This window comes from Chiloscyllium plagiosum, chromosome 9 (genome assembly GCF_004010195.1).
Source record: "Chiloscyllium plagiosum isolate BGI_BamShark_2017 chromosome 9, ASM401019v2, whole genome shotgun sequence".
In the NCBI taxonomy this organism is placed as follows: Eukaryota; Metazoa; Chordata; class Chondrichthyes; order Orectolobiformes; family Hemiscylliidae; genus Chiloscyllium; species Chiloscyllium plagiosum.
Window position 1 is genome coordinate 20,055,401 of NC_057718.1, and position 16,293 is coordinate 20,071,693.

General features: G+C 38.4%; 1 protein-coding gene across 5 annotated transcripts in view; it reads right to left on the bottom strand.

Annotated features, from left to right (window-relative positions):
* birc6 (baculoviral IAP repeat containing 6) overlaps positions 1-16,293 on the bottom strand; it is a 242,598-nt gene that overhangs the window by 161,768 nt on the left and 64,537 nt on the right. For 4 of the 5 annotated variants that reach the window (XM_043695521.1, XM_043695519.1, XM_043695520.1 and 1 more), the window contains exons 16-23: positions 15,928-16,112; positions 15,684-15,820; positions 14,696-14,857; positions 13,256-13,387; positions 11,124-11,221; positions 9,360-9,507; positions 4,243-4,376; positions 2,390-2,524 (exon numbers count right to left, since the gene is read on the bottom strand). In XM_043695521.1, coding sequence (XP_043551456.1) covers positions 2,390-2,524; positions 4,243-4,376; positions 9,360-9,507; positions 11,124-11,221; positions 13,256-13,387; positions 14,696-14,857; positions 15,684-15,820; positions 15,928-16,112 — 1,131 coding nt within the window. The remainder of the gene's footprint in view (positions 1-2,389; positions 2,525-4,242; positions 4,377-9,359; positions 9,508-11,123; positions 11,222-13,255; positions 13,388-14,695; positions 14,858-15,683; positions 15,821-15,927; positions 16,113-16,293) is intronic. The other variant, XM_043695518.1, reaches the window with a different exon arrangement.

Here is a 16,293-nt window from a genome sequence, read left to right on the forward strand (position 1 = left end):
TTGACATGAGACATGAACTTTGAAAAGTTGATTGGGATAGGCTATTCGCAGATAAAGGGAGACAGCCAAATGGGAGGTTTTCAAAAGTGAGATAATGAAGAGTTCAGAGACAGCATGTTCCTGTTCGAGTGAAGAGCAAGGCTGTTGAAGTAGAAACATTGGATATCTAGAGATGTTGAGGTTCTGGTCAAAGACAAGGAGGCAATGAGCTGCCAGAGGAAGTGGTGGAGGCTGATACATTTACAACATTTAAAAGGCACTGACGGGTACATGAACAAGAAAGGTTTAGAGGATTATGGGCCAAATGCTGGCAAATGAGACTAGATGAATTTAGGTTGTCTGGTCGGCATGGACAAGTTGCATGAGAGGGTCTGTTTCCCTGCTGTACATCTCTATTACTCACGTATAGACAGCTGGGATCAAGTGAATCCCTTAAGGAGTAGGGGCATATTTAAGGGGAAAATCAGGAAGGCAAAAAGGGGATATGAGATAGCTTTGGAGATAAGGGTTAAGGAGAATCATAAGCGATTCTACAAGTGCATTAAGGACAAAACAGAAACTAGGGGGAGAACAAGGCTCCTTAAAAAATCGACAAGGCATTTACGTTGGAATCACATGGGATAGGTGAGTTACTAAACAAATATTTCACATTAGTATTTACTGTGGAGAAAGACATGGAAGGTAGGAAACTTGGGGCAAATATTCATTTCTTGAAAACAGTCCACATTATAGAGGTGGTGGTGCTGGACATCTTAAAATGCATAAAGCTAGATGAATCGCTGGGACTTGATCAAGTGTATCCCAGGACATGATGGAAAGCTAGGGAAAAAAGTTGCAGGGCACGTGGCAGAGATGTTCACATCATTCACAGCCACAGTGAGGTGCTGGAGGATGGCTAATGTTGTGTCTTTATTTAGCAAAGGCTACAAGGAAAAGCCAGGGAACTACAGAGTGGCGAGTCTGATGCCAATGGTGGGTAAGTTGCTGGAGCAGATTCTGAGAGACAGGATTTACATTTGAAGAGGTAAGAACTGTTTAGGGATAGTCAGAGTGGCTTTCTGCATGGGAAATTGCGTCTCAAACTTAATTGAGTTTTTTGAGGATCCAACCAAGAGGATAGAGTACAGACCTGCAGACCTTATCTGCATGGACTTTAGCAAGGTCTTCATCAAGATTCCAAATGATAGATTAGTTAGTAAATTAGATCACATGGAATCTAGGGAGAGCTTGCAAATTGGATACAAAATTGGCTTGACAGTAGGAGATAGAGGATGGTGGGAGAGGATTCCACAGGGATCAGTGCTGGGGGTCCACTTTGCTCAACATTTGTATAAATTATTTGAATGAGAATATCGGAAGCATGTTTGTAAGTTTGCAGATGACACCAAAATTGATGGCATGGTAGACAGAGAAGGATCCAGCCAAGAGTCATTGATCAGCTGGGTCATTGAGCCGAGATAAATGCAAGGTATTGCATTTTGGTAAGACAATCAGGGTAGGACTTACACAGTTAATGGTAGGGCTCTGGGCAGCATGTCAAACAGAGACCTCGGGGCACAGGTACATAGTTCCTTGAAAGTGGCATCACAGGTAGACAGGGTGGTGAAGACGGCATTTGGTTTCATTGGTCAGATTTCAGGACAGGAGTTAGGACATCATGTTGCAGATGTACAGGACATTGGTGAGGCCACTTTTGGAGTACTGCATATAGTTCTGGTTACCCTGCTATAGGAAGGATGTTATTAAATTGTAAAGGGTGCAGATAAGATTTACGAGAACATTACTGGGTCTGGAAAGTTTGAGTTATAAGGAGAGACTGGATAGGCTGGGATTTATTTTTCCCTGGAGTGCAGGAGATTGAGGGGTGACCTTATAGAGGTTTATAAAATCCTGAGACATGGATAAGGTGAATACCAAAGCGCTTTTCCCCAAGATAGAAGACTTCAAAATTATAGGACGTAAGTTTAAAAGTGTGAAGGGAAAGATTTAAAAGGGACCTGAGGGGCAACCTTTTTATAGAGGATGATGCATGAATGGAATGAGCTGCCAGAGGAAGTGCAGAGGCAAGTATAGTTACAACATTTAAAAGACATTTGGACAGGTACACGAATAGGAAAGGTTTAGAGGGATATGGGCCAAATGCAGGCAATGGGACTAGTTTGGCTTGGGAAACCTATGAGGCATGGACAAGTTGAACCAATGGGTCTGCTTCTGTGCTATATGACTATGCTCCTTGGGAAAATAAGAGTTAGCAATTTCACATGCCTTTTGGCAATTTCCATTTGGCAGCATGGGGAGGTTAACCCAGGACATTTGGTCACATGGAATAGGTGGCCAGGTTCCATAGAAATGAGCATCTCTATTCATCACTTAGTATTTCACAACCTACTTGCATCATCTCTCTCCACTCTTGTGCCATCACTTGTTGAAATGCAACTGAAGTGCAGAGGTTCCACTTCCAAGAGTCCAGTCAGAGCTGTGAAACTGCCCTCTGCTGCAGCACAATTGCTCATCTTTCCATTCCCTGCAGAAGAGTCAATACTTACAATTAGGTGTTTGCCTTACATTTGATAACATATAGAAGCAGAAAACAAAAATCAAATCAGAGAGTTAAAAAAGGTGCAACACCAGTTAATAAACATTCAAAACCAGGCTATCTAATTTGACGAGAAAGTTTTACAGAATGAAATGAAAGATCTAGCTTCAAGAAGAAAAAGTGACATTTTCATTAATCAAATACTTTCAGACAATGGAATCAAAGTTATTGGAATTTTTACCTCTACAAAATAAGGGTCAAATTGTAAGTATATTGAAATGGATATTTCAATACAAAGTTGCCTGAATATAGCAGAACTTAGTGGCACTAAGTCAGTAAACTTTAACCACATTTTGAATCTATATACAGATAATTTGATCGTTTAAAATTACTGAATTTATGTTTCCTATCCACAAAATTATCTTAATGTGTGATTTGATGTGTGGTTCTCTTGGTACTTTGAACAACATTGATATGACTTAAGGAAAATGATGTTGATTGATGTTGTACAACTAAGAATATTGCAAATTATGGAAAGATATTACAAAACTCTAGATTCTGTAAAGTACTGGGGATGTGGATGTCACGAAATCTGCTCTGTTGGTACACCAGCTATTTCTTACATATCATGCAACTTCAACTTGAGGATTCACAATTTGCACAAGGCTGGCTTTGAAAAGGAAGGGGAATGAAAAATCCACATAATTCAAAAACTCTATTCTGATCTCAGCCAGCAAGCCTGCATCACAGATTAACTGGCATACATGCTTCTGGAACAACAGGGTAATAACTACTCAAGTAATATAAGAAAGTTCACCTCAATACTGCAGTGCTGCCATACTTGCCTGCATTACGCAAGCAGCAATAGTATCATATAAACATAACAATAAAATACAGAAGTGCAAAATAAAACTTAAGTTCGCAGGTTGTACCGCAACAAAAAAATGCTTTTGCAAGTTTTGTTTGAACTACCAACATAGTAAATCTCAACAATGAAAACAAAAATTGCTGGGAAAAACTCAGCAAGTCTGGCAGCATCTTTGGTGACAAAGCAGAGTTAACGTTTCGGGTCCCAATGCTGCCAGGCCTGATGAGCTTTTCTAGCAATTTCTGGTTTTGTTTCATTTCCAGTTTTTTATTTAATAAATACAAACTTTGTGCATAATATCACTCAGAACTGTTTTGCAAAGCATGTGCATAAGAAGCTTATTTATGGCAACTGATTTGGACAGCAAATGCATTTGCATCGATTATATCCAATTCTTCATTGAATAAAGACAGGACAGTCTCATTCTTTCTGGCCCTCACAGAATGGGGGGACCATCATAGTCGGGGAAAGCCTCCATAGTCCAGCTGATATTTAGCTTCCTATCAATTTCACATGTGAGCAATCTTAATCGAATAAACCAAAGTTTGTATTCGGTCTCACTTCCATCAGGCAAAGCAGGTTGACAGAACAGTGTAGTGAACCAAAGCTTACCTGTACATCAATAATTCTCTCCATATGCATTTTTATATTATCAGCAAACAGGATATTATTGTGCTAAACTCTTTCCTTGAACACCACATTGAACAAATTATCAGCATTATCCACATTAAAATTTAAAAGTGATTAGGGAAATGACGAATCAGCACAATTCAGTTCAAGCATTTACAGTAAATTCAAATTTACTAGCTTCAGCAGACATCATCATTTGAACTCTTACCTGATAGTACATCAGAGAGATCTATTTCATCAGATTGTACACACGAGCTGCTATTACAGGCATTTTTGCAGGATGAACCACCCATTTCTAAATCGAACAGAACTGGATCAAAGGGTGAGCTGTACAAACCATATCTGAAAATTTGGGAAAAGTATGAGTGCCAAACATGAAAAACTAGGAAGAAAATAATGAAAACAGAAATATCTGCCAACAATCAGTGACTAAAAAACAAATTGCTGGAAAAAAAATTGTTGCTGAAGCTGGTCATCTTGCACTAATCAGGACAGAATCACAAGAATATCAGGGCAAAAAAAAGATGGAATTCTGAATCATCCATGGTTCCCCTCGCTAATTGTTAACCAGTGGCTGCTGTTTTTAAGTGTTAATAAAAAGACAGTGACATAGGCTTTGTCTCTCACATGGCATTCTGACAAAGTTTGGGGACTCGATCAGCCTTAATCTACTAAATAGTGTAATAAGCTAAATAAGCTATATGGTCATTCCTCCAATTCCTTCTGATCTTATATTCCCATTGTTCAATACCTGGAACTGTCTATAAAGTATGAAGGAAATATTAGAGAACCATCGATTGTCCATGAACCTACCTTGTAGACAAAAAATCACTACAACAGGAAAAAATTGAAGAGGAGAAAACTGGCTAAACAAATCTCCCATCAATTGTTCAACTTGAGCCTGACATCTGCAGTGGGCAAGTTGTTGGAGGGTATCCTGAGGGACAGGATGTACATGTATTTGGAAAGGCAAGGACTGATTAAGGATAGTCAACATGGCTTTGTGCATGGGAAATCATGTCTCACAAACTTGATTGAGTTTTTGAACAAGTAACAAAGAGGATTGATGAGGGCAGAGCGGTAGACATGATCTATATGGACTTTAGTAAAGCGTTCAACAAGGTTCCCCAGGGGAGACTGGTGAGCAAGATTAGATCTCACGGAATACAGGGAGAACTAGCTATTTGGATACAGTCTCAAAGGTAGAAGACAGAGAGTGGTGGTGGAGGGTTGTTTTTCAGACTGGAGGCCTGTGACCAGTGAAATGCCACAAGGATTGGTGCTGGGTCGACTACTTTTCACAATTTATATAAATGATTTGGATATGGGCATAAGAGGTATAGTTAGTCAGTTTGCAGATGACACCAAAAATTGGAGGTGTAGTGGACAGTGAAGAAGGTTACCTCAGATTACAATGAGATCTTGATCAGATGGACCAATGGGCTGAGGAGTGGCAGATGGAGTTTAATTTAGATAAATGCGAGGCCCTGTATTTTGGGAAAGCAAATCTTAGCAAGACTTATACACTTAAATGGTAAGGTCCTAGCGAGTGTTGCTGAACAAAGAGACCTTGGAGTGCAGGTTCAGAGCTCCTTGAAAGCAGAGTCGCAGGTAGATAGGATAGGTAAAGGCAGTATTTGGGATGCTTTCTTTTATTGGTCAGAGTATTGAGTACAGGAGTTGGGAGGTCAACTTCCAGCTGTACAGGACATTAGTTAGGCCACCTTTGGAATATTGCATGCAATTCTAGACTCCTTGCTATCAGATGATTGTTGTGAAACTTGAAGGGGGTTCAGAAAAGATTTACAAGGATGTTGCCAGGATTGGAGGATTTGAGCCAGAGCGAGAGGTTGGATATTCGGGGGCTATTTTCCCTGGAGCTGAGGGGTGACCATATAGAGGTTTACAAAATCTTGAGGGGCGTGGACAGGATAAATAGACCCTGGGGTGGGGGAGTCCAGAACTAGAGGGCAAATGGGATTAGATTAGGTTGGGATATCTGGTCGGCATGGACTAGTTGGACCAAAGGGTCTGTTTCCGTGCTGTACATCTCAATGATTCTATAACATTTACAATAACAATATGATGCATTAGCATTGGAATATATGAAAGACAAAAACAATGGCATTTTATCAAGACACAGACAAGTTGAGTTTGCCAACAGCTTGGAGAAAATACAAGATGCTGAACTGCTCATGTTGTGTGAGTGTGGTTCACATCTTAAATGTTAATCTCCATTAAACCTGGTCAATCATTGACGACGCTCTATGGATTGCCAACTTGACATACTGGAGTAGCTTGCACACTGTGATGACCTGTTAGGAGATCCTTGCTCATGCCTTCTCGGAAAGGAACAGCTGATAGAACAAAGAAGGGAATATGCCTTCTATTAGAAAGGCAAGGCTGACAGCAATCTTTGATTTCAAGATTTGTTTTTTGCCATCCGGATCTTGGATGCACTGCCAGAAATACACAATTGTATAAATGAAATGCTCATGACACTTCTGTTCAGCTGCAATCAATATGCCAATCATCAATGATTATGTCCTGACACTACGAGGATAAAGATATTAAGAAAAATTTCTACTCTAACCTTCGTAGCATTCATTGCCACTCCAAAGTAAAGATCATCCTTATGGTGGACCTTAATGCCAGTGTTGACAGGACACCAATGTCTGGAGAGATATCCACTGAGAAAAATAGCATGACAAAAACCAAGTGGTGCCTTCAGCATGGCCTCATTATAACAAAAGTAGTCTTCCGCCAGAAGGACAAATGCAAAACTATATAGAGATAATCTGCATCAAAGCTTTGACAACTACTGATTTATGTCTTTGTTCCAGTCAACAATCTAAGGGATACTGGTTTCATTTCAACCAGGCAGGGAACTCATACCTGCTGGGCAAAGCATTAGTTTGTTCAACTGGCACTGGAACTCCACCTAACACAAAGGAATTTCAAGAACCAAAGATCTAAGAGAAAGATGACCAACAACTCAATCCTAAAATAACCTGACCGAGAAAGGAATTCCCAAAGCAGCTTACAGCCAATCCAAAAAAACCTCACACACCTGCCTTACTTCAGAAGTGGAATCAACCATACTAGAGACCAGTGTGCAACTCACCGTGCTTGAGCACTGTCATCACCAGGACTAGTTCAATGAAAATAACATAGAAATATGCAAAGTCCAAGAACTCAAGAAACCTTCATTGCCTAATGGAGCAACATAAATTGAATCAAGGCGTAACATTCCAATAACTCAAGATTTACACCCAAAGACAGATCTGGAAGATAAGAGGCCAGTAGTTGGAAGAGAAAACCTAATAGAAGTAGCAGTATGCCAATCGTCAAGATACGCCTTTTCAAAGCCATTAAGCAATCATGATCAAATGGATGTTATACTCTTGACTCTTAGGATACCAGCCCTTAAATGTTGCCAAAACAAAGCTTAAACTAACCCAGACCTGACCAGTCAAATATGCCACCTCCCACATACACTGATGCAGAGACAAAGCAGTAGATCACTTTCCATATCTTGGCAGCCATTTCTGAAAAGCCCATCAGCAATGAGATCATTCAATATCACATCAGCTGCACCAGTTCAGCTTTCTACAATCTATGGCAACAAGTGTTTGAGAACAAAAATATCTGCAAGTCAGCATAAGTCCTAGTGTACAGAACAGCTGTTGTCACCACACTGCTGTACTGCAGTCAAACTTTGACTGTATAGCAACAACATAGGAATGCCACCAGCAATGCCTACACGTCAGACTCTCGATGTAACAGGTGGACTATTGAACAAATTCAGGCAAAACTCCTGCAAAGCTGACCACGACAAATCTAACAGTCCAGACGGCTATAAAGCCTCACCCACCAGGTCCTGCTTTCTCAACTCTCAAAAGGCTAGCATTCCAAGACAGGAAAAAAATGATATTACAATGGCATTCTGAGGCACTCCTTCAAGTGTGGCAGCATTGAAATTGACTCGAGCAGCTTGCAACCATTGTTCAGAATGGTGAAAAGTCATCCATCGACATGCATTGTCCTTTTTGTCCAAATGACTTAACAATGAGGCAGAGTGACAACAGAGAAGTAAACCCTGTACTTCTGAAGTCCACTGCATCATGGGGCATTAAATGAAATAAATTTTAAAAATCACTTGCACACCAGTAAATCAAATAAATTTTAGGCTGTAAAATGATATTCCATATTATTCTTTACAATTGGGTTATCTTCTCAAATCAGTGCAATTGAACAGTTGCACTAGAAACCAAAACCTTCAAAATTTCTTTTACACTAAATAGATGCCACTTGTTAATTAACTTAAAAGAGCAAAAAAATGCCATGAAAAATAAGAGCTCTAAAAGAAACACAGGAGCGATAGAAAATCAACAATATATTATAGAAATAAATTTCAGGTTTGCCCAAAATCCTAAAACATATTTTAAAAAGCTTTGAAAAACATTCAGAATTTTACTTGAAAACTAGTTTCAGTTCCCCATTGCATTCTTTTTAGTATTATTTCATGGGTTCAACCATAACTGTCTGATGTGAAGGCAGCTGTGATTTGCTTTCTTGAACCACTGTATTCTCTGGTAAAACAACACCCAACTAAGGGAATGCAGGAATTTTTTCCTCAGTGGCAGCGAAGGAACAATAATGTAATTCCAAACAGAGATTGTATATAATTTAAAGCAGGGGTAGTACGCCAATCCACCAACTGCTTTTGTCCTTTGGGTGGCATAGGTCACTAATTTGGAATGTGCTGTTGAAGGGGCTTTGGTGAGATCCTGCATTGCATCTTGGGTATAGTACACAATGCCACTATGAGCTTTAATTAGCAGGATGGGATATTGATCAAGCAGGCTACTTTTTGCTGAATTGAAAACATTTCTTTGCTCTAATCAACCTGTTCGGAAATGTTATAACACACTTCTGAAGCAGGTGAGACTTGAACCTCAGCCTCCCAGTGCAGAGGTAGGAGCACTATCACCAAGCCACAAGAGGGCCTCTATTATGCTGAGCTTCGAGAATATTGTTGGAATCACATTGATCCAGGCAAGGGAAGACTTATCTTGCAATTTGCTTCCTTTGTAGTTCATTGCAGCTCAACCCTACCAAACTTAACTCTCAGACCAAAAGTTTCTACTTAACCATTTTCAGGATTAGCTTCATCCAATTCAAAATTTTAGTTTCTGTTAAGTAGCAAAAATTACAGAACTGTAAATTGTCTTGTGTCAGTAAACTTAGAGAGTCACTATTTAATGTAGAATTATCTCCAGTTTCATGACGAATTCCTTTTGCTGTTATATTATTTTCACAAACCTGGTCTGAAGTAACGCTTCAAGAGGCGTGAGCCGGTCCTGAAGCTGTTTAGACACTGCAGTGAGAAGAGATGCACAAACTGTACTGCATCCAGCCAGATCTTCATCCTTGACATAGTTCAGTAGTACAAAGTACCAGAACACAGAACCTGTTCCAATCAAAAAGAAACAAAATTACTTCCAAAGCTGGAAAACATTTTTTGTTGAAATTGAGTGTCTAATTGGAGTGAATGGAATGTTTTTGTGTTGTATATTCTATGGAATTCCACATGGTGTGGATTACTCATTTACAATCTGACCATGACAAATCTATTCAGCACTAGTGCATTTCAATCCATACTAAAAATAAAACATCCCAAATAGCAAACAGAATTGAGGGCCCCCAGACACACCACAGATTCTTAGGCTTTTGTGGCACAATGGTCATGATCTAAGCCAGAGGCTCGGGTTCAAGTCTCATCTCTGTCAAAAATGTCTCACAAAAAACATCTGTACAGGTTGATTCAAAATACTTGATCCACAGATTCTCAAGGGGTGTAACATAGCACATGGTATAAATTTAAGAATACCTTTGCTATACGTGAAACCAATTTCTGCCTTTGCCATCCACTTTCCAAACAAGAGTGCATACAGCAAGGGGAACAGAATAATGGACCATATGAAAACCTTAAATTAGTCTCAGCATGCAATTTGCTTCAAAAGTACATTTAACTTGGAATACAGAACATTAAATCAGTAAATTAAAGCGTATATCAAGCCTGTTTTAACCAAATTGCAGGCATAATTATCCAAGCCAAAAGTATTTAGAGTACTATAAGAAATTACTTGAGAGATACAAATCCTGCCAATACCAAGGAGCTAAAGACCAAAACTGGGCTTCACACCAAACATGATAACATACATCAAAAACATATATGGTAGAATAAACAGTATTATTATGGATGTTGAAATAATTCTGCAGTGAAGCATCCTACAGATAAGCCAAGTTAACTCCATTAATCATAAAAGCTCCATATTTCGTAAAGCGAATAATTAAAATCTTACAAAAAATGTTGACATTTAGTTGTTTAGTCAGATATTAGTATTAAGGCAGGGAAGAGGTTTATGAATATTACTTAAAGACATTAAAGATATCCATTAGTCATCTCAAAGGATTAAAAGATTACTCCATTGTACATAACAAGCCCTTCCAAATCCTACCCAAGTGGCATGAATACCTGGCCTTTAATTAAAGCTCTTAAGATATTTGATGCTTCCCCTTCTACCCAACGAAGACAGCATCATATGCAGAAAACTGGGTGATGGTGATAAGGGCAATTATACAGCACAAAATAACACTGATATTTCTTGGCTCCAACAGGGCACTCCAAATAATCCCCACATAGAGAAAACAAAGTTAGCATGAAAATCAAACCACAGAAGAGGTTATTATAGCATTATACTGTGCTGCATTCAGGTACTGCACAAAATACACTTAACACTTCCATAGAAAGATCTGTACAAGATGGTGAAGATCTGTACAAAAACTATACTCTTTGATGGGTGAGGAAAACAAATTTGGATAACACTCCACAAGCTTTTTATAGCAAGTAGCAGCAAACGTAGCAGAGGGAATGCAAGAGTTACTTTACATCATATGTATAAGCAGAACTTAAATTGTAATTAATGGAATTGTAAAATAAATCTATTGAGTGCAAAAGCAAGCTATATTTTTCATATAGAACTAGCTTGATATCATTATCAGATGAAATAGAATTTAACCTACCACCAGTTGCTGCTGCAGGTAAGTAAGGCAAATTATCAAGTAAAGCTTTCAATAGAGCTCCTCCAAATCCCATTTGGCTTGGATCTGTTTTCCCATTACTAAAAAAGATGGAGAAAAAGTTTATTCTAAATTTAGTTTTGAAGGAAAAAGCATGGCAATAATAGATCCAACTTAAAAATGAGAGCAAAGAATTAATAATACAAAATACTAGAATAGCAGAGGAGTTGAATTGGTACTTTGTGCCTGTCTTCACTACGGAATACTTGAAAATTGAGGGGTGAAATGAACAGAGGGGAAAAGATACTGAGAAAACTATTAGAGCTAAAGGTTGACAAGACCCATAAGCTTAGTGGTTTCATCCTCAAGTCTTAATAAAAAGTGGGTTCAGAGACAGTAGATGCATTAGCTGTGATCTTTTAAAATTCACTGAACTCTGCACAGGCTCCAGTAGATTGAAATATTGCACATATAACATTTTAGACAAGAAAGGAGGGAAATAGAAAGCAAGAAACTCACGGCCTACTAGCCTATAGAATGCATTATTTAAGAAGGGAAGAGCAGAATATTTAGGAAAACACAAGTCAGACAGAGCCAATATGGTTTTATGAAAGAAAAATCACGTTTGAATAATTTATTAAGAAAAATTGAGGAAGTAACTAGCAACGTGGATAAATCTGTAGATGTGCTTTCTTGGATTTATTCAAAAGGTATTCAAATCAGGGACCACATCAAAGGTTACACAAAATAAGATGTGGAGGTCACCCAACACCAGATTATAGTCCAACAGGTTTATTTGGAAGTACTAGCTTTTGGAGCACTGCTCCTTCATAAAGTAGCTGTGCAAGCTAGTACTTCCAAGTAAACCTGTTGGACTATAACCTGGTTTTGTGTGATCTTTAACTGTGTCCACAAATTAAGAGCTCATGCAGTTATTAGTACCATATTAATGTAGATAGATGATTGCTTTCTGTGAGCTAACCAGACAGTAAGAATAAATGGGTCATTTTCAGATCTGCAAGGTGTTACCAGCAGAGTGTCACAGGGATCAGTGCAGGGGCTTCAATTACAAATCATGTGAATGGCTTGGATGAACTGACTGAATAAATGATAGCTAAAGCTGATGACACAAAGATAAGTAGAAAAGTTTTGAAACAGGACTTAAGGAGCGTGCAAAGGGATATGGGTAGGTTAAGTGGGTGGACAAAGGTATGGCAGATGGGAGTACAATGTGGAAAAATGTGAACTTGTCCACTTTGGCAGGAAGAATAGAAAAACATATGTTATCTGAATGGAAAGAGGCTGCAGAACTCTCCAGTACAAAGGGTTAGGAGTGACCTGATACATGAATCATAGTAAATTAGTATGCAGGTACAGCAAGCAATTAGGCAGGCAAATAGAATGTTGGCATTTACATTAAGAGGGATTGAGTACAAAAATACAAAAATGATAATGCAGCTCTACAAGGTCTTATTTAGACCCCATCTGGAAATCTTTGCAGAGTTGTAACTTTATTGCACAAGGATACCTTCGCTCTGGAAGCAGTCCAGTCCAGAAAAGGTTCAATCAACTCATTCCTGGATTGAAGGTATTATCTATGAAGAAAGGTGGACAGTTTGGGCTTGATCAACTTGAAATTTAAAAGAATGACAGGAGTTCTTACTGAAGTATATTAGATTCTGAGGGGACTTGACAGGGAGGGTGCCTGGTGCAGAAGTCTAGAACTAAGGACACAGTTTAAAAATTAGAGCTCTCCCATGCAAAACAGATAAGGAAGATTCTTCTCAAAAGAACGTAGTTTGAAATTTTCTTCGGCAAAAAAGCAGCACAATATTCAAGGCTGAGTTGGGTAGATTTGTTATTGGTAGTGTGTTTTCAAAGATTTATGAATTATGTAAGATATCACATTCTTTGCAGTGTGAAAGTAGAATTGAGGCCGCAAGTCAAAGCAACCCAACCACGATTATATCAAATGGCAGAGAAAACTTGATGGGCTGAATGGCCTTCTCCTGTTCCTCATTCTTGTTATGTTCAGTTATTAACAATAAATTAACAATAATTAATAATAAACTAGCCAGTTATTGCAATGTTAAGTCTTATTCTTTTTCAAAAAATATTCTAAAATATTTTCTCACCTTATGCAAAGCGCAAGGAACCGAGCACATTTGTGAGCTATGCTTCGACCAGCTTCAAAGAAGCAAACTCGCACAATGCTGGAGAGTCGTTTCTTGGTTTTTGTGTGCAGACTTTCTTTCCCATCTTTGAAACTGCAATTGGACAATTCATCGAACACAGACACAACCATGGATCATAACATCTAATGTTATTAGTTTCTACTTGCAAAACAACAGTGATGGACTCAAACTGTCAGAAAGGATCATGAACTAAATAGTATAACTGTGTAAGAGACCACATTTCTTTTTAGGAAAATGAGCTGAAAATGAGATTGATGGACATTGCTTCAAAAAGGGGAGAACACAGGGTTGGTTTCCAGCTTTGGAAACGCAAGTGAAGCTAACTGGAATGTATGAAATAAAAAGTTACTGCTTGGAACCACTGTCGAAACAAGCAGGTGAGGCAATTGCACACAGGAGAGCGTGTGCATGAAAGGGAGAGAGAGCACAGATGCAAGTAGAAGAGTGTGCATGCGAGCGCATAAGTGTGTGTAGGGGCAATTCTTTCAATTGGCACCAGTTGCTATGGGTTCAGAAAAGTTCAGCATTGTAACAACCTTTAGATTGTTACAATGCAGCCTGCTGTAGTTTAACACACCTTCTACGAGAGGTAATGAAAGAAGTTTGCATCATCAACATCTTTATCACTTAGTTCCAAAGATCATCTTTAATTTTGTTTGTCTCCACAGATGCTGCTAGATCTAACTCTCTCTAATTTTGTTTTTATCTCAGCTCTGTTCCTCTGAAAAATTGCCTTCTTCAGTTCCGTTGAAACAGCAAGGAAAAATACATCAGAGTTGTTGAAAGGAAGAATACTGGAGCTCTCAAAAAAACAGACCCCTCGCCCAGCGAAGCAACCAGTAAACTAAAGACTGATCATGACTATGCAAATAATACTGAGACATCATCAAAGAATTGAGGATTATGAAACGGACCTATCTAGTTGTGAGGTTTAGAGCTAGTGATAGGGAATTATGTTCTTTTGTCTACTTTTCTTCCTTCCACTCAAAACTTTGAGTGTACACACATGCTGGGGAGAATTGTAACAGGTAAAGTTTAACTTTGATAAGTTTGAAATCCAGTTATTTTACTGTTCTGATTAAAGTTAGGAATTTTACAAAAAAAAGTCTTTTTAAAAAAAAATGGTTACTGAAGTAACCTAGAGTAATTTGCTTTTATCCTGTGAAAATTAGTGTTCATGGTAATTTCACAAATAACATTTGTCACGACTACAAGGATAGTCGGGTTTGATTTCCAGCACATTACACTAGTCAGTCATGACAGTTGGAACTCAAATCAATTATATACAATGCATTAGGAACATAAATTACTGCTTACATCTTCGTATTGTTGAAACATTGCAAAATTTACACAAGTGCCAGTTTACACACTTCATCCTACCTGCATAGTCCATTTGCATGGACTCCTGCCAACCAGCAGAGAATATCTAATACAAGACTCTGAGCATGTTCTGTGACAGGACCATCATCTGACATTTTGCAGAGCGTGTTAAGCAGCTTTTCATGGAATTCCGAGAACTGCAACATAGCACATCGTTGCACCCTAAAAGGCAAAGCCATTAATTAACCTAAGAAACCACACAGCAAAAACAGGGGCAAATTTTTATGGCCTTACTTTGGTCATGCTTTTTTTTTTGAAACTTTAAAATGAACACAATACATATTTCCTGATTTGTGTGGAAATAAAAAAAACTACTACTTTCACACATTTAACATGTTACAGCAGAAGTGGAAACATATTAAATCTTTTCCTCACTGTTTGTCTCATGTCCAACTACTGCCCTGCAGTAGGAATCACCTCCAAACAGTAAATCTGCAGAGAAATGGCTGCATACAGCTACTTTTTTGTCAATGGGAACAAAAAAAAACAATTTTGTATCAATGAGATATACAGCAGATTAATGTTATTAAACTCACTAACGGGATAAATTCTCAGAAAATTAGTACTGTATAAATCTACAACTCTTACAAACTATACAAGAGACAAAATGATCATAAATGCAAAATATTTGACTTTGCAGGACTTCCCAAATTATATTTCAGAAGACTGTGGCCACCACAAATTTCAGTTGGTGATCTAAAGATTAATCTGAAAACATCCAGCATGTTACTTGATGTGCCATACCTAATCAGAATGATTGTCAACCAAGTTATTGTGGAACAAGGATTTTTTTATGCCCATTTTTAAAAATTATATCCATTTGAAAGGCTTGACTTCTCCTCTCCCACTCTTCACTTTATAATGAAGTAACCTGCTTATCCTTTGCAATAATGTGGAATTAAGCAGGAAGAGATCAAGAAAGAACACAAGAACTAAGAGACTGGATTTTCAAAATCCATTCAAAAAGCCAAAAAAATTCAAAAACTACCTTTCTTTTGGGATGCATGTTTTCTTGAATCTACGAATAGTAACAGAAACTTCTTGCAGCAGATCACAACCTCTGAGACTGTCAGGTTTCTTAGAGGAATTTCCAGACTCTGATGTTTTTGAGGTGGATGGCTTTTCCTGTTCAAAGAAAAATATTAGTTTACACGTATGCCCGCACAGAAGCAGAAATTAACTTCCATGTATCAAAACCTACACGTTTGAGCTTGTTCTCTTCACTACAGTACCTTCCCTGCTGTAACTTTAGCAAGCAGCGAAGCAAGAGAGTGACTCTTGCTATTCTGTGGTTTCGTGGCTTGCATTCTCATGACTGGCCTTACTCCACTGCCATTAGAATTCTCTTCATTTGCCTTCTCATTAGTTGATCTGATGTGAACTAGAAATGACCGATACTTGCCACCAGCCATGCCTGCTGAGAATGCAAAAATGAAGAATGTTGAGTTTAATTTGGCTAAGCACAAATATCACCTACTCCACAAGAATCCAGACGTTTAGAAGGAAAGTTTTGCAGGGTTAACAGGGTGTGTGCCTTTGTAAACATTTGATGGTCTGTGCAGCCTTGTTCCTTTTATAAAACTATGTAATAGTTGGAC